The sequence below is a fragment of the Mytilus edulis genome, chromosome 3, assembly GCF_963676685.1.
Source record: "Mytilus edulis chromosome 3, xbMytEdul2.2, whole genome shotgun sequence".
In the NCBI taxonomy this organism is placed as follows: Eukaryota; Metazoa; Mollusca; class Bivalvia; order Mytilida; family Mytilidae; genus Mytilus; species Mytilus edulis.
In genome coordinates this window covers 44,387,714-44,415,251 of record NC_092346.1, presented here as the reverse complement: position 1 = coordinate 44,415,251, position 27,538 = coordinate 44,387,714, and the positions used below count along the sequence as shown (strand labels likewise).

Sequence of the window (27,538 nt, the reverse complement as noted above, 5' to 3'; positions counted from 1 at the left end):
TGATTTGGCTGTGAAGATAATTAGTGTCACAAATAACCACTAGTCGTAAAACACATTTTATAAGTGAACATCACCGACTTATTCCCGGTTTTCTTACTTTCCTTTGTGGTGTAAAAAAAAGTAGTACCGGTATATAGACATAAGACTTTTTTTTCCAAGAGGGATTTTATATATCCTTTAATGCCAGTCTAATGATTTAAAATATACCCATTTTAACCAAAATACATTGTTAAAACTTCGCCAAACAACTGCAATGGTCCTTGTAACTACACCCCAAACAAATAAAATTATATATTTCATGATGATAATAATTGAACTATGGTGTTTATGCATCTTGCTTGACAAAGGCCAATGATTGGTAAATAAATTTATAAAGTAACACACTTTAGTTTAGCAAGGTCTTCTTAAAGATAATTATTGTTGTAACTTTATTGAAAGAAAGTCAATTATTAAATGTTAAAAATACCCCATGGATTGATATATAGGCATGATCAGTGAAAAAATATGATACAACATCCAACTGATAAATTAAAACCCAATGGATACCAGGATTAAAATCTTGTACGCTAGACACACGTTTTAAAATGAGTTCTCGGATTTAAATATAAGAAAAACATGCATGTGCAGAATAGTTATTTTTGCTCTTTCTTTTAAGGGTATTTCAGTAAAACAGTAACAATACTAAACAGATGATTTATATTAAGCATAGAATGTAAATATCAGACGAAGTTCTTTTTTAAGATCTTTTAATGAATTTAAAAGTAACATAAAAGATTGGTCAACGAATTAACTACACATATGATGTGTATATTTCAGTATGGCATTCTGTAATATCTAATTGAAACTATCAATCATTAAAGTGATTTGAAATTCGCGCCTTTAAAAGAACTTTAAATAACTTTAGGAAATTCCGTTGACCTTTATAATGGCATGATCTTTTCCTGGAATCATTGCCAAGCCATTTGAATTATTTGGAGATCATAGATGTGTCGGTAAGTTTTATTTGGTCTTAGTAGTTAATTTCAATAACATACAGATATATGTTTCATATTTATTGGCAAGATATCATAGGAAGGCGATTAAGAGGTCATATATTAGTTGATTTCGTCACCCTTGTGAGGTCAGTATTATCATAGTAAATATCAGAATGCAAAAATATTGTTTTAATTAACACTGCAATTGTAATCATGTGTGGCAATTATAATTTGTGAGAATTAATGATGTAAAATAGATGCATACCGGGGAAGTACATATAAAAGGTCACAAGTTTACATGAATCATGATGAAGTCATATGATTTCAACGAAATGGTTATTTTTAAACTTTTCAATATACATATTTAGACAACATAAACAAAATGTCTCTCTCTTGTGGGTAATTTTATCATTGACAACTAGTAGAATTGCGATGATTAGGCATGCATTCTATTTTTTGTCACTTTTAAACGACCGCGAAAATTAAAAATATTTTGGTTGTATATTGGTAACATATTGGTATCATGTCATCTGCGTCGTCAGCGTCGTCCTAAGATTTTCGGATAATAACTTTAGTATAAATAAATAGAAATTAATAAAATTTTAACACATGGTTTTAAGGAAGGTTGGAATTGATTTTCGGGGTTTTGGTCCCAACAGCTCAGGAATTAGGGTCCAAAAATCCCAAATAAGCTTTTACTTGGTTTTCGCACAATAACTTTAGTATAAGTAAATAGAAATATTTGAGGGTTTATGACCACAGCAGGACGGTTGGGATTGATTTTTGGAGTTTTGGTCCCAACAGTTTAGGAATTAATATCCAAAGGGTAAATTAAACTTAATTTGATTTTTTACAAAAATTGAATTCTTGGGGTTCTTTGATTTGCTGAATCTAAAGATGTACTTAGATTTTTGATGATAGGCCCAGTTTTCAAGTTGGTTCAAATCAGGGTTGAAAATTTATCTTTGTTTGATTTCAACAAAAAATGAATATATGGGGTTCTTTTTTTATGCTGAATCTAACCATGCATTTAGAATTTTGATATTTGGGCCCATTTATCAAATTGGTACACATTGAGTTCTAAACGGTCCGAAATTGAACTTTATTTGATTTCATCAAAAATTAAATTCCTGGGGTTCATTGATATGCTGAATCTAAGCATGTCTTTAGATTTTGGATATTGGACCATAACCATAATAGGTAAATGTCCAATTTAAATTTGTTAAGTTCCTAGAACACATCCATTCTGTGTCAACTATTTAATCACAATCTAAATTCAGAGCTGTATCAAGCTTGAATGTTGTGTCCATACTTGCCCCAACTGTTAAGGGTTTGACCTCTGCGGTCGTATCAAACTGCGTCCTGCGGAGCATCTGGTTTCTATATTGATATACGATTTCCAATGACCTCTTTGTTGTTTAAAGGCAGGGTTATTTTTGGTTTTGACACCAAAGCAAGTTTCTGCTCCGAATATTAAGGAGTTAAAATTCAAAACTGGTTATCTCTATTTTTCTTAAGAATAGAAATACGTTTTCAAAGATACCATATTCACAATTATTGTGTACCAAATGCGCGTTTCGTCCAATTTAGACTCATCCGTGGCACTCAAATCATTTAAAAGGGTTTTAAGTCGAAATCATTACAATATGAAGTTTCTCGAAAAGCGGAAATTTTAAACCATTTACATGAAGATGAATGGTTAGTGTAATATAAAGCAATCTGCTTAGAAGCCGGTGGGGGTATTTTGGAATTATTTAAAAATGTCTTATGTATTTAACGAATCAGGGTAACTTTGGTGATTAACATATATACTTATCCCCCAGTTGGAACCATGTTCCAGCGCATTTTTCTCCTATCAAGAGAGGATAAAAAAGGTACAGTTGAAATTGCACCATTATGATTTGGCTGTATGGATTATCACAAATAGCCACTGATATGTCACATTTCATACCTGGACATCACCGACTTATCCCCTGATTTCTTACTTTCCTCTGTGAATTAGCAGATTAGTGAAAAAGAAAATAAGTGGCATATATTCAAAAGACATTTTTTTCCAAGAGAGATTTTTATATCATGATTTGGCTGTGTGGATAATCAGTGTCACAAATAACTACTGATATATTTCCTCCTTGTCGTAGACACTTTTTATACCTGGACATCACCGAATTATCCCCGTTTTTTTTACTTTCCTTTGCGGTTAAGTGGATTTGATAAAACAAAATAGTGGCATCTTCATTACATTTGATTTTTTCTCCATGAGGTATTTTTGTTTGTTCGTTTATGTCAGTCTAATGATTTAAAATGTACTTGTTTAACCTAAATAGTTTGAAATATGACCAAACATATGCAGTGTAGCAATAGTCGTTGTAACTACGTTCCAATATAAAGTACTAGATCTATATTGTTTCATAGTAATAACTATTATCAAGTTAATGCATCTTTAAAGTAACACACTCTTTTAGCAAGGTCTTCACAAATGTAGTTAATAATAATAATCATTGTTGTAAGTACTTTATTGAAGTTAGTGACTTATTTAGTTACCCTTAAATTACCTCCATCATTGACATATCTAGTGACATATAGACAAGAAAAAAGTAATACAACATTTAACTGAGCAAATAAACTCCTCAGGGATACCAGGATTAAAATTTTGTACGCCAGATACACGTTTAAAAATGAATTTTAGGAAACAAAAAGTCGGATTTGAATATAGGAGATACATTCAAGTTCAGAAATGTTGTAGTCGCTCTTTCTTCTTTCGTGAAACTTTTCCTCAGATGTAATTCAGCAAAAGGAGTAAACATTCTAAAAAGAAGATGGTTAATACAAAGAATGTGAATATTTGCCACTGTTCTTTTTTATGAATCTAAAAGTAACGTAAACATTTGGCTAATAAATTAACTACACATCATGTGATGTATATATGTCTGTATGCCATTCTATAACATGTTTTTAAAACTATAATATTTGTTATCAATTATTCAAATAATTTGAAATTCGCGCCTCTTTAGCTTAAAATAACTTTGGGTATTTTCGCCCACCTAAAGTTTATACATGTTATTATGGCGTGATCTTTTCTTGGACCATTGTCAAAATGTTTGGAATTATCAAATTAAATTAAATAGAGGCATCTTAGATGTGTCGGTAAGTTGTTTTTTCATGTGTATTAAAAATGTTAATTTCAGTATCATTAGGTACAAGTTTCATTTTTATTGGCAATTTATCACAGGAAAGGGATTTAGAGGTTATATATTAGTCGATGTCGTCACCTTTGTCATGTTTATTTGTCGGTAATCATAGCAAATCTCGAATGTCAAGAATACTATTTTGATAGGGATATTTTTTATAAAATGTGACAATTTTATAACTTGAGATATTAATTGGTGAAAAATTTAACAGGAGAAGCAAATAAATATAAAAGATATATTTTACATTAATCATAACATGATTTCCATGAAATGGTTATTTTTAAACTTCTATATTTATATACATGATCTAAAATAGATTATTTTTCTATGTTATTATTATACAGTTTTGACAACTACTAGAATTGTGATTTTTTTCGCCTGCATGCAATTCTTGTCACTTTTCTATATTGATATATGATTGATAAGAAAGACAATTTAATTTTGGGTGTTTCAGACAAATACTTAAGCTTGTGCCCTGCAATTTAAAAAAATACAATTCGAAATCAATTCGCTCTTTTTTTCTAGAGCATTTAAAAAAAGTTGAAAGATTCGTGGTTTACACCTTTTAAACACTAGCTGCGATTTTCATCCAATTCAGACTCATTTGGGACGCAAATCGTTTCAAAGTGTTTGAAATCAAAATCAATACGAAACTGAAGATCTTCAAAAACAAGAAATCGCAAAACGAATGCGACAAATCTGGCTAGGTAGTCAATCTATTCCTGGGGTAGAAAAAAAACCCGTATCTTTTTGAATAAATTAAGTATTCGGTGAGCAGTAAGTTAACAGAAATGAACAAACCCTGGAGATTTTTGCTTTAATACTGCGGTAGTGATACATTCAAAGCTGAAAGTTTAACCAGAAATGGTATTGAAAAAAAATATTCTTACAACACTACTGAAATCTTAACTTGTTAATTGAAAAAGCGGGAAGTCCATATAAAAGCTGACGAAAACAAACGCTAGTCTAATAGCATATTACCGACAGGAAGATCCAGTATTGAAAACAAATGTTATCCTAGATACCAGGAATAATATGTTTGTTTGTCAGAGGCGCGTTTCTTATTCATAAGTGAGTGGCACTAAAGTCAAAACAATTGGTAGGCAAAACAACGATGTACCAATTATTCAAGGCACGCAATGTATGCATGATAAGAAACTTTAAAGCATCTTTAAACGTTGAAACAGTTATAAACTTCGGCAATTTAACCCAAGAGATTTTAACTGTTTTCTTTTTCTGCTCCTTGTTTTTCAAATGTTTTACCGTATTGTTTTTGATGACATTTTTAGACAAGCGTTTTAAATGCAGTGCAGACAAGTTAAGGACAAAGTATTGTTGCAAAAAGAAGTGAAAAAAAAACATCATGCATGTTAATTACAATTGTTTTATTATTCCAGCTAAATTTGTTTGACCTAACACCATCTACATTGGGCACAGTTTATAAAATTTGCCATCGTTTATTTCAGGTAGTTATATTTTCTAGAATTTGGTGGATTTCTTAAGGAATCCTGAAAATGTGAAAATGCCGTTTCCTATAACGTCTTCAGAGGACTATATACTACTGGAGTGTAATAAGTATTTATCTATTTTGAACAAAATTATATTTGATGATTTGACTGAGCTGCTCAGGGAACTTTTACATCATTCTATTGCCAATTCTAAAATAGAAGACTACTATAATGCAGTTAAAAACAAGTTAAAGAAACGATTTACACAAAGAGAAGAAGAACTCATATGCAATGCTTCAAGAACGGGATACAGACCTTTCGACATAACAACCATAGCGGTACTTCTTCGACATATTCACGAGAAAAACAATGTTGAAATACTTATAACAACGCTGATGAGAATTAGAAACGAGTTATGTCATTTAACAAATACAAATATAACAGAATCACAGTTTGAGATCTATTTTGACCAGTGCTGTAACATAGCAAATGCTTTGGAGGAATACCTAAAGAAACCGAAGTTTTTGGAGCAGAAATTCCAAATTATATACGAAGTTAACACACGTTCCAAAGAAGGTAATATTCTTTAAACAAGACATTTTTTGGTGTATATACACGATAACTCAAAAGTAGAGCATTGTATAACTTCCACAAGCCTCATAGAGTTCTTTACTGAAAGTAACAATATCAAAATATTTGGTATGATCGCCAATGAAAGTACTATTATTCAATAGCAAAAGTCAATGTAAACAAAGACAGCAGTAGTATATCGTTGTTCAAAAGTCACCAATCGATTGAGAGAAAAACATCAACTATAACAGGAAAACAAGGAAACAAAAGAACACTGAAGTGCAACCAAACAAAACCGAAAATACAACATACACCAAAACGAACTATTATATAACAACTGCCATATTCCTAAGTTGGTACAAGACATTTAAATAAACACACTGGGTTGAACCTGGTTTTGTGGCTAGCCAAACCTTGCGCTTCATGGCAATGTTAAATATACCGCCAAAATGGCAACATTACATGACGAGCTTTGGTTTGTTTGTTAACAATGAATGAAGTATCTATGGCAACTTTTTTTCTTATGTTAAATTATTAAATCTTTTTGTCAAAAGTCGTATAGTTTTTGTTTTTACGTGTCTGTTCATTAGAATACTTTGTTTCAGCCGAATGATGCCCAAAATCTGAGTTATCTAATAGATTACTTTGTTTTACAGATAGGATTGACTTGCAAATTGAAACAGTTAAACATTCATTGACGGAATTCAAATTTCCAGTAAGTGTCATTGATCACAACAAACTGAAACAATAAAATCTTTGATATTAGAAAATAATAAATGTATGCTATTAAATTTGTAAAAAATCTTTGATTACAAAAAAAAAAATATAAAAAAGAAGCAAAAATGCCAAAATGACATCCAAACTAGAACAGTCGAAATTTTTTTTGACAAAACCATGGCAAATTAAAAGAGAACAATAGAACAAAGAGCAAACAACAAATAAAGCTATACAAAACACAACATAGAAAACCAAAGTATGTCCCAACGAAAACACGAGGTTGATATCAAGCGCTACAGAAAGAGAAAGGTAATGAAATCCTGATCCACATGTGGCACGCCTCATGTTGTTCTTATAAGTACAAAGACGTCGGTAAGTCTTATTTGGAAGAGCACTTTCTGGGAAAAGGATGGAGGGGATAGTGGTTATGACGATTGAATTATATTCGTCATCACCTGTGACACTAAACGGTCAATCAACTCGTGATGGCGTTCGTTGATTTTTTAAGAGATTTTTTCAACCTTAACACTCGGAACACTTAGTTTAAGAGCTTCAACCCTCTATCAAGCTGTGACCATGTCTCAAGGGAAGATAATAGGAAACGCTATCCCGGGAATGTCGTATCAACTTGCATTTTGAGAACGTTAGATGATAATCATATATATTCTAGAGTATACTAGTATCATTTTTTCTTTCCATGAAACTTCTTGTCCTAAACTTGAACTATTTAAACATGTATATTTACAGGCGAAGAACAGATTGGAACCTCCAGAGCAAACAAAGTGGTTTTTAAATGCCCGAGGTAAATATTTTTAAATTCCATTATTCTTTCGTAATATCTTGACAGAGTGTCCAGTTAGGCTTCTAAGAGGTAAATGTAACTTTATGCTTAATACAAAAAAAATGTTACGTTTACCTAAGATGTACCTTCTGGGCATGCTATCATTTGCTACGAAGGATTATATATATTTATGACAGTTCGTTTTAATGGTTTTTTTCGTATGTTTCATAAATTTGCATATATTTTAAGGGAAATGTAAATATAATGTTTTTTAATATATTTTCAGTTTTGCAACACCATCAATAAACTCATCATAGATACCAGGATTGGAAGTTTATATTTACGCCAGACGCGCGTTTCGACTACAAAAGACTTATCAGTGACGCTCAACCCCAACCTTACAACAGAGAACATAAGAACAGATATAAAATTGACATATGACGCGACGGTCAAAAAGGTGTAAAACAAATGAGCATTTTACACATGCAAAATGAAACAAACTATCAACAACTGAATTACAGGCTTTTGCGTTTGGTCAGAAAACAACAGAATGAAGCTGAGTTAACCAAGTTTTAAAGTGCTTCACATATTTTCCCAAATGACTTGTTATAGTTTCAACTTCTATTCTTTTCGAGAAACTGCTTTAAAAATGCAAATAAAATAAAGATTTAAAATTCCAAGAAGATAAACAAAATAAACAAATCCCACAAATTATATAAAAGAAGTTTTAAGCAAAAGTGAATCCAAACACTCTTAAATTATTTAAGTTTACTCCCATTTTAGTTTGCTGAGACACAAATACTTCACCTTGTATAATGACTATTTATTTAACGATTTATTTTATTTCAGGTAACAAACCATGTACTAATTCTAAGTCACTTAAATACGTAGTGGAAGAACACACTGATAAAGTAAGTACTATTTTTTTCTCTCACGGTTAATTCAGTGGTACAGTTGTTATATTGGTAACAATTGAAATAATTAAATAAAACAACTAGAAACGTTTCGATTTTCAGTGGCCATATTACAAAAACTTTATACATATGAATACAGAGAGAATGACTTATAATAACGTCAAATTATTTCTTGTTTTAAATAATGAGGATAAAATTGACAAATGTACACGAGCGCAAACAGCCTTCCCTAAAGGATAAAGGTAAATTTCTTCATCAAACCAATGAAATCTTATAAAAGTGCATAGAACACCAGTCCGCATTGCAATAAGATGAAAATGACCATTGCAAGTCTTTAAAAGATTAATAAAAATATAAAGTGTTCCTTTATATATTTTTTTACTCTTTCAACAACATTGAGAAAAACTCCCAGCGACACAATCTTTTCATTAAAATACCTATTATTTTCCGAATATAAAGTGTTCAAAGTGTATAAGTATGAAAAAAAACTGAGTATATACACATGAAAAGTAAATTCAAAAAGATTGAAGTCCATGAAACTATACACAATCAAAGGTAGAATTATCAACAAAACAACAGGTGATTTCCAATTCCTTATTCTATTACTGGTTTTTATTTTTTATAGACTAGAAGGGATCCTGTTTTAGACAAAACAGAGGTAGCGAGAAAAACTGATGAAAAAGAATGTTGTGAGAGACTAAAGACTTTTAAACATCCTCTTCCTTTTAGGTGAGATTTTGTTTTCCAGAATTAACAACAAAGAACATACTTTTTTTAGATCACAAGTAATGGCACTCGCTCATTGTTGAAAGTACAATACGCGTATCAGATTAAGAAACATAGGAAAATGTTAAGAGCTGCCTCATCCTAAAACCAAGGGAAATTATTCTTAATCAAACAAGTATAAACATTATGGAGTTGAAGAAAACACTCAGTTCACAAAAACATTTACATAATGTTATACGATATTGAAAGCCTAATTGTATTGTATATTTATCTTTTAATGGTTTTAAAACGATGCTAATTGTCACACAAGGACGTTTAAAAAACTGTAGTAGTACTGTTATTTCTTTTTGACAAGACCTATTGCTGAAGAGATTTCATAAAGCATACAAACAATTGTTTAGCTTTCACTATGCATCACCGTCATTTCGACTATATATTCTGCATAAAATTACAAAATAGTTTTCATACATCCATTTGTACGAAATAACAAATCCAACGATTATAATTTTAGATCTAAACTTCACCTTGAGCAATCAGAGGTGTGCAATGATCAAGGTATCAGGAAATGTCCAAGTGAAATAGGAACATTCGATCATTCAGCACTTTTTGCGACCACGAAAACTGGGTTTTGCAATAGAAGAAGTCTCGATAAACCTGATCAGTTGGTTGTTCATCTCAGAAGTGGAAACGAAAAATGTAAATTGGATCAGGCATGTTCCTCTTGCGTTGGAACTGGAAATAAAAGCGTCTCGCGTAGCCGAAGTCCGTTGGTCGACACAGTTAAGAAGCTTTCAGTCGACGAGATTGGGGCCTGTCAAAGTCAGACACAGAGTCAGTCATCAACGATAAACAAAGACCAAGAACACCTGATTCAAAATTCGATCAAAGATCATATACAAGACTCACTAGCAATACCACATACACCTGAAGGACAGGATAACCCGAAATATATGTTTAAAACCCATAAAGTAGATTTACAAAAACCAGCATCAGAACAAAAGAAAACATTTCGCCAAAAACAAAGAAAAAGATATTCTAAAACAGAACGGCATGCAGAATATTCTCTTCCTTCCAAGGAATCATTTTCAAGCTGGAATATTGCTGTTGCTGTTCCGAAAAACTCAAAGAAACAGTACCTACACAGACGATACTCTAAACGAAAATCATGTGAAGTAATCAAAGAAGTAACCTTGATGGCTAGAAGATTATCAGGGTTGCCATCCAAAGAAGGGACACTGTTTGACTTCGTTTGTTCATTGTTGAGAAACAGGTATGGTGCATTTAGTCAAGTTACATTTATCTATTGTATCATTGATCTTTTTCACTGTAATGAAGTTTTTTCATCATCTATAAATTTCGAAAAGGCATTTATTTATTTAATAAAATGAACGTTAGAACTTTGATTGATTTAAACACAAATACAGTTAATCTGCTTGATAAAACTACATTTACGCTTTAAAAAAAAATCTTTGATAATTAACGCTTTCTCAATGGTAAAGTTTCTCTACATCATTTCAAAATTTGCATATTTAAATAATTAATGCTATAAAATCATATACTAGTATACAGTTTTGCATTATATCTTATTATGATTAATATAAAGTAACTTCTTTAACATGAATTTAGGAAAAGGAAAAAGAGAACAAAAATAAAAGATAGCTTAAGCGAGCTGGGTGTAGACTGGAGGTTAGACGTCAAAGAGCTGAATAAGGAGTTAACAGACGACAAATCTGGTATGAGTTTACCAGATGAAATATATCTTTGCCCATTTAAAACTTTATTCAGAAAAAACTAGTTTAAATTCTATTTTTATTTAATTACTTATAACCTTCGTGTTAAAAGAAATTAAAAAAAAAATAATAGAAAAAATTACGTTTGATATTTTCGTTGGTCGAATAAGTCAGTGCATTGTGATGACTAATCATTACACATTTGAGGTACGAAAAAAAGTAAAGACCCCAATCGTATACTACTGTTTCAAGCTACTAATTAAATCACTTTATGCTATCAATATACATAACTTAAACTCCAGATCAAGTAACGATAATTTTAAGAACTCTCTTTCTAATATACGTATGAGAGTGTTAGTAAATCATCAGCAATTTGACATACATATATTATTTTCTATTGTATTAGTTAATATTTTATTTTTATTTAAAGATCATGAAATTTGCTACGGAACTGCTGTTGTCCTCCACTCTGAGTTTCCAGAAGACTCTCACAAAGCTGGATCCTTTTTGAAAAAATTTAATAATACAATACCTGAGGTGAAAATAGAACTTCAAGATGAAGTATCAAAACCAGGGGAAATGCTGCTTGATGTGAACCCGTATTTCACAAGACATTATATTTTTGTTCTACTATCTCAATACTACCACGAGTCAAAAATATTTCAATACATAGCCAACACCTGCCTCGTCATGTCTTTAGAAGATGAAAACAAACGTGGTAGGGTCATTCCGGTATTAATGACAAAAGATGACAAACTGCCAACTGAGTTTCGGGCAATAAAGCCTGTGAAATATGATGATGAAAATTTCAGGAAAAAAATGCTTCCATTTTTTAAACCAGGACTAATCCGGTCATTTTCATGTTAGTTGCTAATTTTAATAAAATGTGTAACATTATATCCAAACTCCGTACAGTGATCGTTTCCGTTCTGGAACTATTTTCCTTTACTCGAACAATGTGATTAGGGTAGAATCGTATGAGGACCCGTATGCGGATCGGAGCTGGAACTGAAGGGGAGTTTGATTATTATCTTTACAAGTATGAGACCTGCATACAAAACCAATTAAAACCTCTGTAAAACAATTTACAAGTATAAAAAAAAACCACATGAACGACATCATGATATGCATTTTCTACTGAAGAAAACGTTTCAATTTTTTTTATAGTGCATTCCAAATTAGTTTGTGTGCAAAAACCATGGGAAGTATGTACACTGATATCTGGCTATTTTGTATTTTGACAATATCATTGACAATTTCGGGTTAAAGTCAAATGAAACGAGTGACCGGTGAAAAATAAAGTTTATCCAATTTTTTAACCAATGCATGTATATATCATAAACTTAAGTCTTCTGTGCACGATTTTTTCATTTCTTACGCCAAAATATAGTATAATCGTCATTTGTTTTTGAGAGTCAGTCTGTTATGATCTAACAAATATGGCTGCTCATTAATTGCTGTGTTTTGAAGCCGTAGTTTATCGATTGTCACCTTATAGTAAACAATCAACAAAGATGCATGGATATTGAGCACGTGTATAACATGTATAATCAGATAATAATTTATTTAAAGACAGATCCATGCGTATTGCGATCACCGGATTTTACGAGAGGTGTCACGCTTAGATTACTTGCATACGGAATGTATGTCGGAGAATTGCTTCCTGGAAGCAAGCAATTAAAAGAAATAAACTTCTTCTAAATGTGGACAAATTAAAGAATTTTCTTAAAAAAGTATATGTACATAAATTTTATAATGAAAACCATCCATTTAGTCATAAAAAACATATGCATCATTTTTTTTTATTTGAGGTTTCATATGACTTTTAATAGTTCAGAATTAAACTTATGTATACATATCGTATACACAAACCTATGTATAAATTATCGTATACAAAGTTCTATATGTACATTATCGTATTGTCAATACAAAGTCATAAACATATATAACGTATACACGTCCATTATCACTGAACTACTATACATATTTTTTAAGGGGCCAGCTGAAGGACGCCTCCGGGTGAGGGGGTTTCTCGCTATATTGAAGACCCATTGGTGGCCTTCGGCTGTTGTCTGTTCTATGGTCGGGTTGTTGTCGCTTTGACGCATTCCCCATTTCATTTCTCAATTTTACAGTAGGTAGTTAATAACACTTTCTATGTATTCATAAAGTATATACATCACCTGCATCTTATATCCATTCATTGCGAGTTCTCCAGTGCTCCAGTGCTACAGGAGTTCATTTATTCATAATGCATTTTCAATAGAGCATCAGTGGTATTCCATCTTATCTTTCCCGGAGTCTTCACACAAACTAGAAAACATTGGGTATCAGTTCCTGTTTGTAGACATGTCAGCGTGTCATTACAGTCAAAAAATGTATATGGTCAAGAGGCAAAAGTTGACCTTTTTTTTTCGATTAATGATAAATGAAAATTTGTCTTGGTTCCGACGAGCTTAAATTGAATATATTTTCTATACTCGGTAAAATATGAAATTGACTCTGTATTTTAAAAACCTAATTGATAAAGCTTTCGATGAAAAGTAATTTCAATCATATATCATCTAATCAGAAGGTATAAAAGCTTCTATTCTGAGTACCATCCTGTAAAATGTAAAAAAAAAATTGCGCTCTTGTAAATTGCATTAGAGTTGTCCTTCGTTTACCATGGTTGTGGTCATTTTCTGTAAATTTAATGTTAAATGTTGAAATATTTAAAATACTCAGGCTTTCTCCCACCACGAATAGATTGCTTCAGCCGTATTTGACACAGCATTTTGGAATTTGCGGTTATTAACGGTCTTCAACTTTGTATTTGTTTTCAAATATTGATTCGAGCGACACTGATATGCCTCATGTAAACGAAACGCACGTCTGGCGAAACAAACTATATTCATAGAATTTTTGACGAGTTATTTACATTCAAAATAAGAAAAAAGTAAAATACCAACCATAATGAACTCTGAGAAAAATTCAAAATGGAAGGTCCCTAATCAAATGGCAAAATCAGAAGTTCAAACATATTTGAACGAATATAAAGTGAAAAAAAGGTAAGTATAAAAAATATTGAGCTCCAAGGAAAAGTCGAATCGGAAAGTCTCTTAGTAAAATGACATGGACAAACAGTCAAAGATATCAAACAAATGGAAAACAACTGTAATCGTCCTGATTTGATACAGGAATTTTCTTATGTAGAAAAGGTTGGATTAAGCCTGGTTGCATAGATAGCTAAACCTATCACTTCTTCAACCCTGTGCATAAAATCCTATTATATTGACAACAATGTGTGAACAAAATACAAAAACATAATAGGTAAAAATGTCAAAATTAAGGTAAAGGCAGTCTACATTTAGTTATAATATCAATAACTATAAAACGATCAAATATGTCAACAAAGAAATGCAAAAAGGCTTATAGACAAAGCATAATCGCAAAAACAAATGACAAGACTACAATAATTTACCAATACACAACAACACAACAACAGGCTGTATAAGTGCTGAGCCTTGTTAAATGGATTCAACCAAAAATAGACTAAACAGAAAGAGTAACAATTTACAAGGCAAATGAATGAACACTATAACACGTATTTTAGATGACAAATAACGTCAGCACCTAGAATCTATACTTCAAGACCATCGTGATTTGTGAAGTTTATACGAAATATTTATCAGCAAGGTATTTCCCGACGATCTTTTGTTTTAGAAAAAGGACGAAATGTTCTTTGACAACACTGGTTCATCAACTTTCTGATCAGACACTGTTGACTTTTGCAAAGATCCACCACCAGTTTTTGGTGAAGTTCGTGAAGCTTAGTTTTTAGTTTTCTATGTTGTGTCTTGTGTACTATTATTTGTCTGTTTGTCTTTTTCTTTAGCGTTGGCGTTGGTAATTTATTTTCGATTTATGAGCTTGACTGTCCCTCTGGTATCCTTCACCCCTCTTTCACAAAGTCTGAGTAGAAACTTCAAGCTCTTTTATACTGAATTAGTTGGGAAACGTATATCCCATCTGCAGGTGAAGTTGGTATATTGCTGCTATGGTTGGGGCAATTCATAATTTCAAAATTGAAATGTGTCTGGTACTATGATTGCCACTTATGTCAAATTCGAGATATAAGTCTAAAAATGAACCAGAGTAAGCTGTATTTGTTGTTTCTTCAATTTATAGTTCTGAAACTAGTTAGTTCAGGTGTTTGAAGGAATTCCGACTCATATGAATATTAAAAGAGGTCGACAAGAAGAGGCGCACAGGTCATTCCCATAGAAATACCGACAATTTGTTAAAAAAGTCTACCTCCAAATTCAACAAATATGTTATCAATTAGAAACTCAAGCATACTGATCACTTGTTCTTCAATGTAGAATGTTTTACCATTTTGTTCATTTTAACAAAATATGCCGGATAATATTCCAAAGTAATATATTTTATAGCGTATACTACCATTTGTATGTTGCAAAGCATTGTGGATTATTTCATTTTGGTGAATTGTCAATTTCAATAGGGAAACAGTGAAATGCAGAGTTGAAAAATCAAACGTTTTGATAGAACTAATTTCAGAGAAAGTTCCAGATTCAAAATTATCCCGAAGTTCTTTAGAGTTTTTTTCAATCTATATTTGGTTAATACCACTTCGCGATTAAACAGTTTCACAGTAATTCTGAAGACCCTCTTTCACTCCAGTAAAGATATTTTAGTTAATCTAATTGGAAAGTCTTTCGTCGAACATGTAGCTAAACCGACAATGTACCGTTTGTTTGTACGGACTATTGTGCAGCTTAGGTATTCAATACAAACAAAGTCAGTCCTTTGATTTGCTGTTCAATGTAATATTCATTGAACCCATGTTTGACTTTTCGCCAAAATTTCATCCTTGTCAAAGAATTAGTTTTTGTATGTGGGATTATCTGAGATCTCATTTATCAACCCGTTCTATACCTTTTAGCACAAATTATTTTACAACTAGCAGTTTTATTTGAAAGAAAGCATTGGTTGAATAATGTTACAAATATTCTGTATGGATCAAACTTGTGGTACGGAATCAGAAACGTCATTGGTTGATTCAAATGCGTTCTGATGCTACTGAAGGAATTTACTTATCGTTTCTGTGTTTAAAGTTTTTGTTCTTAGCTTTAGGATTAATTTGTTCTATTGAAATACAAATCCTTATCATTTATATTTGTTTACTTTTGTGCTTTGATATTTGCATTGTTAAATTTTCAAATTAGTTGGTAGTCGTTGAAATATTAGAGTCATTTGGGAGACAAAATGGTAACAATCTTTGCAAATAAGATTAAGGGTCGTAGTTAAGATCAATCGTTCCAAACTAATTTCTAAAAGATTATTCTGTATACATTGTTGTATGATTGAAACCTCATAGAAAAACGCTTGTTCAGAGTCAACAATTCATCGCCAATTATTCAATGAGGATTTTGGTTTTGCTGTAGTGTTAGTTTTTTTCTACGTCCTAAAATGATTCAATATTCCATTACTCAATAACATCTCTTTATGTTATACTGCAATTGATTATTATTAAATAAAGTCATCAGCAGTATACCACTGTTCAATAGTCATAGTTCGTTGAAGCAAAAACAATTCCGGGTCATAAAACTAAAATCGAAGAAAACACATCAAATATAAGATAAAAGCAACGGAACAACAGAAACATTGAATTACAACAAAAACAAACGCAAATATACATACAAATGGACATTGTGATCAAAACTGTCATATTACTGACTTTGTAGTTTGAACATGGTTCCATGGTTAGCTAAACCTCCCACTTTTGTGGCAATGTTATAAATAAAGCTAAAATTACCCATATCATATAAAAAACTGATTTACATATGAATTGTATAATTACACCATTGATTGGACCTAATCACTTTGACAACTTTCATACTGACAAATAAAACATATCTATGTGACAGTTTGCTATCTCACTGGAAACTGTAATAGATAATTTCTCGTATATAGTGTCTTAAGAGTAAAAACGCATACAATGCGGTGAATTTTGATCGACTTGTAGATACAGTCAGTTAGATACATAATTTTTGTCAACAAATAAATCAATACTCTACATAGATAATTAATATTATAATCTATCCTATGTGGAATTTTATGCACATCAATGCCTAAAACGAGTGCAGTAAAAATACAGGTTATTGTTCTGCTCTGCATTCGACTGTTCATATAGTTATCTTATGCAATTAAGGGCATACGATACAGTTACAGGGGAGGTTATTTTCGCGACGTCAAACGGTGACTTATCGGGAAAAGATGCAGTTAACTTGAAATAGAGTTCATGGACCCCTCTTCTTTAAAATGACATTTGGTTGGATTACGTAAGAAGATTATGTGTACCAATTTTCATGAAAACGTAAAGAGTGCAATTTCTTCTAATTTGATTAATATACAGCAAAAAAATACTTTTTTTCCCTACATTCATGAACATTTGATAAATTTGAGTTATTTGTAAAAAGAAAATGTACAAATTTATACAATATTTATATAACACATAAATTACAAATAATTTAAAAACAAACAGATCGTGTTTATCTTTTAAATCAAAAAAAGTTATGTATTTCTATCGAAAGGAAAAATACGTCCACAAATCCGTAATTTGAGGAAATATCTGAAATTTGAACCTCAATTTTCTCAAAAAGTAGCAAATGAAGGTATATTTTTTATTATATATTTCATTTAATCAGATAAAAAATAGTCTATATGGAAATTTTTATCAAACTGTAAATACGGGATCAAAACTGTATCGTATGCCCTTAAGTATCTTATAACCATATTTTTGAAACTAAGTCTTCTTATTGATGTATACTCAGCAGTATCTTCCATCCATTCCCTTCCACTACAAAAACGGGACAGTGCGCTGAGAACTGTAAAACGAATTGCGGTGCATAATACAATTACTACTGTAATTATATACTATATATCAAGCTTAAGCTATTGAATTCATCAAATACACATCGTTATTACTTACTGTAATATGTTTGAAAGGCAGACATTCAATTAACCTAAGTTATATACAAGTAAACTATTTAATAAACCTGTCATTAATCCATTACCTTACGACCACCGAACATGGTATATTTAATTAAAAGTCTATTTCAAGTTGTAATATATTTGTCTGACTAAACTTTCTCTGTAACACCATTTATTAGAAGAAATTAAGGTCCTGAAATTAATGACCCTTTATTGATTTTGTATAAAATAGAAAAGGATTGATTATTTGTTGTCTTTATAGTGATTAAGATGATAACACAATGTTGACGGCTGAACATTTGATATTTTTACCTACTATGTCTGGGGTTTTTTTTCACACAACGTTGTAAATATAATAGAATTTCAAGCAACTGTCATACAAGTGAGAGATTCTGCCAGCTATAAAACCATGTTTAATCCACCATTTCATTCATTAGGAAATGCCTCTACAAAGTCAGGAATATGACAGTTGTTTTCCATTCGTTTGATGTGTTTGAGCTTGTGATGTTGCCATTTTATTAGGAACTTTCTGTTTATGAATTTTCTTCGGAGTTCAGTATTGTTGCGATTTACTCTTTCCTACGCAATTTCATTTATACGACGAAAGTTATCTAAATGTATAATCAGCTCAGTAGTCAGTGGTTCGGTACTGATATTATTTTCACCATTCCCGTTGATGAGTTAAACATTATTTAGAAACTAAGGTCTAAGCTCCTGACGTGATTATGTAATTATCTTCCATGATTTATTATTATTAGTCTTAAGGTTCATGATGAAGGTAAATCCAGAAAATCGCTTCGGACGTTTGAAAAAAACCTCATCAAAGATTCTAGACTTTTAATTTGCACGCCGGACAAAAAAGTCATCAGTGTCACTAGAATTAAACGAATTGTTAAAAGCCAAAATGAAGTACTGAGGAGAAGAACATCGAGGACCAAATATTGGTCAGATACAGTTAGAATAATATAATCCTCGGGTAGAACATCATGAATATTTCAACCATTTTAAGTTTGTATCGCATAGCCCATTGGCATTGTGTTTATTATTCCTTCCTGTTGACAAATTACGTATGCCAATTCCTGCTTTAGGTTAGCATTTTATTTTACAAATATAATGTCTCTGTGTCTACCATCACTAGCGACACGTTTTAGCGGTCTTAAAAATCTTTGAATAACTGAAAAGTCGTCTAATCTGTAAATTTACCAAATGTTTAATTTCCTGTTTATGTTATGCCAATTTGATTGACTGCTGCAAAGCAGGCAAAGCTTCTGCTGACGACAAATACAGTTTCGCTCATTTTGGAGCGAATGCGATTCTATCACATTCTGGTGATGACCTTTATTTGTATCTTTTTGATGAATTTATAAGGTCGGTTGAATAACTTTCGTCCCTTATTAATCAAAAGCAGCGCATCAAAATAAGGTAGCGTAAATTTTGATAATACTGTCTACATAAATATAATAACAAGACCATATCCAAGCTGTGTATTTAAAATTATTGCAAAGTCAAACAAAATTTTAATGACTCTCTTAAGCACGTTTTTTTTTACAGTCAATTGGGAGATATCTACGTGACAAATTATTAGACAAACGCATTTCTGTCGTACATTTCTCATTAACACTATACGTCAATGGGTCCTATGTATGACTCTACCTGTTTTATGCCATTCCATGTGTTGACACGTTTTAAGTTCCTCCGATGTTTTACTTCTTTATCACAGATACAAATTATACCCGCTATAATTATAAATTCATATGTTACACATGGAGTCGGATCTTCCTTTCTTCCGGGTCACATGAAATCACCACCGGTGATCGGTAGAGGTTCGTGTAACTCGATCTTTAGTTTTCCATAATTGTCTTTGGTATTTTTTCTTTTTTTGCTATGGTATTGTCAGTTTATTTTCGACTTTAAAGGGGCACTAGCTACGAGATAATGAAAAATCTAATATATTATTTTTTTGGCTCAATCATTTATTTAAATTGCAAATAGTGAAATAATAATTCGATTTTAGCAGACAGTATAGTTCAAATTTGTCAAAATAAGCTAAAAATATTTTTTTGTATGAATTAATCACTTGCAAGTGAATGATTCGACCTCATTGAATCCGTATTCATGTGAACTCAATTTAACCCCTTAGCTTCAGATGGATAACACGTGAATTGTATGTGTAAAGTTGTTAAAGGAAAAGAGTGTCAACATTGAAAATGAAACAAAGGTAAATCATTTGATTAACTGATTCGATCCACAAAAAAAAACTTTCTTATATGGTAAAAACGATAATAAACATTTATTTTTTACCTATAATATAAAATTATATAGACCTATGAAAATCCAACAGCACGAGTTTACTTAATCGATTTATATCTATATTTATGTTTGCATCGCTTATATGGTCATCGGATGACTTTAGGGTCAACTCGATATTTTATTAGATGGTGTCAATACTAAAATACACTCTAAACGAAGCTACGTTTTTTCCTGCCAGTTCCCTGTTTATTGTTTTTTTAGACTTATAACAGTTTGGATAAATGTTTTACATTGTTATAAATCAAATATGGTAATTTGATTAAAATCGGTGAACATGAATTTGACAGCTAGTGCCCCTTTAAGTTGGGAAATCCCATTAAAATCATATGTATGTCTTTCAAAATGTCATGCAGATTTATGATTTTTCCTCTCACCTAGTTGTATATATTTTATTTGATTTAAATAAGTGTTTGGCCTTATACTAAATATTTATCCTCAAAGCAGATTTGCTAAATATTGAACACAATTAACTGATCAAATGTGTCTAGACTTCTGTAAATAATGTCAGAGTATAAATCCATATTTAGCTAATATCTAAACCATTTTACTGCATGTTATAAACTGCTACATCTCATTAAAGATGTATGCTACATGTAAAAAGACAGAAGCAGATATCCGGTTTCATTGCAGTAGTACATGATGAAATTCAAGTAGAGTAGTTGAATATGTTTTTTTACAAATCCCTGAGCATTATGTCATCAATCTGAAAAGCAGAGAGAAAAAATATTTTGTGATGAAAGATATTAAATGGTTGGTCAGTATTAATTTAAAACCAATCAGTTATGCATATATATTTACACATGAACAGGTATATACAAAAAGAACATTCATTAAAACATTCGAATACAATGAAACCTTTTAAAACTACAGTATTAGATAAGTGAAGATAATTTAGAATTCATAGAGCCTGTACCTAGTCAGGAATATGGCAGTTATTTTTCACTTGTTTCTTTTATTTGTCAGTTTTATGGACTTTTTGAATTTGCCTTGAATTTTGGTAACTTTGGTAAAATTTCCGTCTAACAGCAGTTCCATTGAATATTTGTTAAAGGCAATGTCATAAGATCTGTTTCTATTGGAATACGTATTCGATTCTCTTTATTTTGTTAGGAACCAATACTGTTTGTTCTATTGGAAATACTATTTCAGAATATTTCTTCCATTTGGAATATAAAATAACCTGACATACATACCGTCTTAATACTGCTTTTACTTCTTATATCTATTTACGTAGATCTTTATAACACAAAATTTGTCTTTCTTGCGTGCTTGGGTAAAATGATTTTTTTTCATTCAAGACTTATTAGTTGAAAAGTTTACCTAAACAGTTGATCGAGAAATCTTTCGATGAATCTGCCAGTTCAAACGTAGAAAATATGAAGAAAGCGTGTTGTCTTTTGAGAAAAGCCCCTTAATTTCCGACTACATATAAGAGCAATAATTTTATCACGCGTTTGACTACCATATGGCAATACATTAGTGTCATCATTCAATGACATTAAAGAAACATGATTAAAACTGGTAGAGATGATTATGATTAACATTTGTTCGGTTTGATTTCATCAGGATTAATATAAAGGATATATGCATCAACACTCAAATAATAAAATGCGATGTTTGACGACAGCACTTGTAAATTTCAGTAATATGAACTGATTTAATCGGAAAAAGTCTTGTTCATTGGTTTTTTTCAGTTAGTTTATACCTTTTAAGAGAAATATAAAAAGCAATACAAAATTAAATAAAATCATTACCAGAAAAATGTAAACCTTATGGTAAATATAAATTACTAAGGCATGTGTATAACAAAAACGGCTCCTATATGTCGCTTAAGTAATGCTTGAGGCCAACATATTTGGATGTTCAAAATCTAATGAAAATGCTGAAAGGTAGACTTACCAAAAATTTATTGTCAATTTGGATAAGGAATCAGAGCTATGCATAAGAGAGATATATTTCTTAATTTAAAATAGTTCTTAAATTTGTATAACTGCAATTTTCATCTAAAATAGTAGTATTTCTACCCAGTACTCGTGGGATAACTGTTCAAATTACTAAAATTTACAAGATAATTATCGCGTAATCACGAGAAAACTACCGCGTCATTACGAGATCAGCAGTTTGTTATCTCGTTATTACGAGATAAGTATCGCGTAATTACAAGATAAGTATCGCGTAATTACAGGAAACTATCTCGTAATTACGAGATACAAATTATACCGTTGGTTTTCCCGTTTGAATGGCTTTAAACTATTAATTTAGGGCCCTTTATAGCTTATTGTTCGGTGTGAGCCAATGATCTGTGTTGAAAGCCGTACATTGACCTATAATGGTTTACTTTTATAAATTGTTATTTGGATGGAGAGTTGTCTCATTGGAACTCACACCACATCTTCTTATATCTATATATTTTCCTGTCTCAAATATGTTTAATTCTAGTCCTTAAGAAACTAGCCATTATCTAGCATCATATAAGTCTGTCGTCGGATCCCAGTGAATACCGGAAATCCTCTCCAGTCTGCAGTTCGTTTAAAGTTTCGATGATTCAATGAAAACTACGAGTAGATCTGAGTAGGATGAATTTTTGTTTACTGTTTTTAAAATGTTTGACTATGAGCGTACCTATGTCACACTTAGATATTTGAACTGCATCAACATATATATTCAATGAACTTCTGGTATATATCATCGTGGGCTGTAGGTACGCTCATAGTTTAGTATTCAGAAAAAAAGGTATATGTATGGAAAATGCCATTTTCTGACTTTTCGCGAATCGTGATGTACTTTCTGAAACAGAGGTTGAATAATATCATTAAGAGTTCTCTGGTTATGGGAGTTGTCCTCCTGATAGCATTTTGTCCAGTGGATAGCTGGACAATCCTTAACCAGTTTTTGAACAACACAATTTAACCTCTGGATAGCAATCCACTGGATAAACATTTATCAAATGGACAAGCTTATCCAGTGGATAAGTTTATCCAGCCTTTTGAACAACCGGGCCCAGCAGAAATATCGATCCAGTGTAAGTAATACCATGAATGGTACCAATTTGTATTTTCATATCTTCACATTAGGAGTTGTCGCAACGATAGATTACCTTTATTTAAAATTATCTATATTGTGGTGAAATTGAAAAAAATTGTCTGACCAATTAATGATATTCATTTTTCTGCTGTATGTATTTTTTTTTATGAAAAAGTCCATGCCAAACCAATTGAGAAATGTAAATTCTGGTCATCAGAATGATGAAAATTCACTCTTGGGCGATAAATGGTATGTACCCATATCCGATCTACAACCCATCAACCATTTATTTTTTTGACAAAAAGTAGATCGTCTAATCTTAAAGGAAACTTGCTTGCCAATATATTATACATTCATTTATAAAGGATGCTAATAGTTCACGAATCGTAGAAAAGATAAAATGATACCACGCAGGTGCCATTTTAGAATAAACATATCCCTTACGCGAACATGGTACATATGTCACTACGTAATGGTGAAATACGCGAAAAGTTATTCATCTAATCAAAATGGAAAATGTTTTAAAGAATTAATTATTGGTATGCAGAAATTTCATGGAATGATATTTTCTCATTGGTTCAACGCGCTTGTTTTGAAGTAAAGTATCAAATAACCTTTGTTTCATAGTTAGAAATAAACTCATCATAGATACCAGGACTAAATTTTGTATATACGCCAGACGCGCGTTTCGTCTACAAAAGACTCATCAGTGACGCTCGAATCCAAAAAAGTTAAGAAGGCCAAATAGAGTACGAAGTTGAAGAGCATAGAGGACCAAAATTCCTAAAAGTTTTGCCAAATCCAGCTTAGGTATTCTATGCCTGAGGTAGAAATGCCTTAGTATTTCAAAAATTCTAAATTTTGTAAACAGTTTATATAACCAATATAACCATATCAATGATAATTCCTGTCAGCACTTTTTATGTCAGCACAAAAAGTGCTGACTACTGGGCTGGTGATAAATGTGGATGTGTTAAAATCATGGAGACAGATCGGCAAAGAAAAAAATACTAGTAATTTTTTTCGATCTTGTTGCGACGTGTTGCTGTACCGTTGGCATATACCCCAAACATTATTTTACTCGTATTTATTTCCGTTGACATGCTCAAAATTGTAAGCATTCATTCTTTAAGATAATTTCTTTATATAGTAGTATTAGAACAAATGGTGACGCATTCCATTCACATAAACGGAATCGAAGCGTTAATAAAAGAGGAGCGAAAGATATCAGATGAACAGTCAAACTCATAATTCGAATCAAAACTGACGACATGGCTTAAAATGAAAAAAGACAAACAAATAAATAAAAGTACTCAAGAAACAACATAGAAAACTAAAGACAAAGCAACACGAACCACACCAAAACCTAGGGTTGATCTCAGGTGCTCCAGAAGGTAGCACATCGTGCTCCACATGTGGCACCCGTCGTGTTGCTCATGTTATTAAAAACCCGGGAAAAAGTTTAATTCGGTAGGTCACATTCATGAAAAGGGAAGGGGGTAGTTATTACGACGTAAGAAACATATCCGATATCATCTGTGAAAAGATTATTACATAACGGTCAACCAACTCGTGATGGGGTCCGTAAAATTTACGAAGGGATGATTTTAACTTCACCATTTGGAACTCTTGGTATAATAGCTACCTTGTGAGCACTGTTGGAATGTTGCTACATAGAAATAGAAAATTCACAATTGGGAAGCTGAAATCATCATCACAATTGTCGTAAAGTTAATTTTTCAACCGACCATCATTGTCAATTTTTAGATGTAAGTCAACATATATCGACAGATATAATACTTGTAGATATGCATATGTTTATAAGTTAAATTGGCACGCCTCATGCACCAAGTCAGACAATTCAAAATAAAGCAAAAAGGTGGAGCTTATACGTAATTCCTTTATGATCTTTATGATATGTCTGTTTTTATGTTACTTTCTCTTATGTGTCGTATGGTGGTTTTCTCATTCTTATCCATTCTTTTCTTTACATACTAAATATTGCCAACATATTTATTGCTATTGGATTTAGACTGCAAAATGATGTATCATTCATTCTTTGTCATTAGCATTGTGGTCATAGTGTCAGGACAGAAAGAAAGTAAAATTCGGTGTTTTTCGATCACGATGTGAGTACTTTGATTGAACAGCTCCACAAGCTATCTCTTGAAAATAAGAAAATTTTTAACTTCAATTCAAAAATCCTAAAATAAAATAAAAATTTGAAACATTCAATTCAAAATCTAGAACGCAGATTATATGTAATTGAGAGAAATATTCCTATTTCTATATATCAACCAGCAAAATAAACAAGAATGTCAAAGTAGCATCCATGCAAATTTGTACAAAACTTTTACAAAAACAAATAAACAAGGCTTTTCCTTACCCGCGCAATTAAATCATCCAATGCTAATGTCAGAGAATGTTAGCTGGTCCGTAAGCATAAATATATACTAGTTGAGAGAAAATACTTAAACAGCTTAACAAATCTACGGAATCATTTCACTTTTAAACGGATACCGATTTACCTTTGTTTAGAAACAGTCTAAATGATACAAAGTGTCTTAATATGTTCAGCGGTTTGCATGTTGTGTCGACTATTATATTATGTGTGTTTCTCTTGGATGAGTGGTATTGCGTATGTTTGTGTTGTCCTTTTAGTGATATTTTTAACATTGTCATATAAGCGAGAGGTCAAGCTAGCAACTATTTTTTCTTAACATGTCCTGTACCAAGTCAAAAATGTGGCAGTAGTTATCCAATAGCTCGTTTCTATGTATGTTGGCATTTGTTTTGTTGCACTTTTGTGTTCCTGCTATGCCTTTATCATTCGTCTTATAGTTGATGTGTTTTCCTCGGTTTTAGTTTTTAACGGATTTATGTTCTCTCAATCGAGACTTTTGAACAGCGGTATACTATAAGAGGGGCAATATATACCAAAAAGACAGTCAAACTCATAGATAGAAAATAAACCGACAACGCCATGGCTAACAAATAAAAAGATAAACAGACAAATAATAGTTCAAAAAACACAAAATATAAAAATAAAGACTAAGCAGCACGAACCCCACTGAAAACTGGAGGTGATATCAAGTGCTCCAGAATGGTAAACAGATCCTGCAATATGTTGCACCCGTCATCTTACGCATGTTATTCCAAACCCGGTAAATAGTCTAATTCTGTATGTCATATTCATGGTGAAAAAGGAAGTGCAATGTAGTAACGACATAAGGAACATATCCGATATCATCGGTGAAACGGTTATACCATAACGGCCATCCAACTGTTGCCTTTATTTATACTGTCTATTTTTTCCCTTTCTTTTTACATTTTAAAATGTTTACTTAAAAGCCTTTACATGGTCATCACTGGACCTGAATACTGGTCTGCTAATATGCGATATTTAAGGTTATACCATTATTGTAGAAGGGTGTTTGTTACTCTTCATTGTTAATCTTAAAAATTCACTTATAACACTCCATCACATTTGACCGGACAATAAACCACACCACCAAGTATCCTGTTCATTTTTTATGTTTTACTGATGTTTAAAACGTAAAATAAGGTTGCTATCAAACCTTTACCATTTTCAACTGATCAGCCACAGAGGTCTTTGTGTGCTCTATATCGAAAAATAAAAAAAAATATATGTATTCCCGTCGATTTGCAGCTAAAACATTTTAACTCATTGGTTAGCCCTGTAACATTATATGATTCAGAGGTATGGAAAGTTGAAAGTAAAGATAGCATTGAGAAAATACACCTTCAATTTTGCTTAAATTATTTTGAAATTAAGAAGCAGTACACCAAATTATATGATTTATGGGGAACTCGGAAGATTTCCTTTGGAAACTAGTGTTTACGTACAATGGTGTTGTTTTGGAATAGTTTATTATTGGAGAATAACAAGTTATCTTCCATTGTATATTTTCAAATTATAAATTCATTATTACAACTGTGTATGCCAGACGCGCTTTTCGTCTACAAAAGACTCACCAGTGATGCTCGGATAAAAATGCTTAAAAAACTTGAAACAAGTAAAGAACGCATTTGTTTGCTTGAAAGTCTAATAATTTTAGAAAAATCACGCACACCTACATTTTAGATAAGTGGATGTGTGCGGTACACAACAATTAAAGAGCTTTCTCAGGAAAAATCCA

At 31.7% G+C, this 27,538-nt stretch overlaps 1 protein-coding gene across 3 annotated transcripts; it reads left to right on the top strand.

Moving 5' to 3' along the window:
* The first annotated feature begins 907 nt into the window (after positions 1-907).
* Positions 908-12,405, top strand: LOC139516597 (uncharacterized). 3 transcript variants are annotated; one of them, XM_071306790.1, is made up of 9 exons: positions 908-992; positions 5,629-6,186; positions 6,837-6,895; positions 7,645-7,699; positions 8,528-8,589; positions 9,218-9,321; positions 9,830-10,588; positions 10,945-11,051; positions 11,479-12,405. In XM_071306790.1, the coding sequence occupies exons 2-9, from the start codon at positions 5,685-5,687 to the stop codon at positions 11,913-11,915; spliced, it is 2,085 nt and encodes a 694-aa protein (XP_071162891.1). In that variant the 5' UTR covers positions 908-992; positions 5,629-5,684; the 3' UTR covers positions 11,916-12,405. The 3 variants fall into 3 exon arrangements, with proteins under 3 accessions (XP_071162891.1, XP_071162893.1, XP_071162892.1); XM_071306792.1 differs by lacking the exon at positions 908-992 and adding an exon at positions 1,116-1,259; XM_071306791.1 differs by lacking the exon at positions 908-992 and adding an exon at positions 4,034-4,118.
* Positions 12,406-27,538: the final 15,133 nt, after the last annotated feature.

What these genes read in the sequence shown, in the direction of transcription:
- LOC139516597 (XM_071306790.1), top strand. Translation starts at nt 5,685, where the DNA reads ATGCCGTTTCCTATAACGTCTTCAGAGGACTATATACTACTGGAGTGT. An exon ending in AAACATCCTCTTCCTTTTAG is followed by an intron (nt 9,322 to 9,829) that starts GTGAGATTTTGT and finishes TTATAATTTTAG; the next exon opens with ATCTAAACTTCACCTTGAGC. An exon ending in GTTAACAGACGACAAATCTG is followed by an intron (nt 11,052 to 11,478) that starts GTATGAGTTTAC and finishes TTTTATTTAAAG; the next exon opens with ATCATGAAATTTGCTACGGA.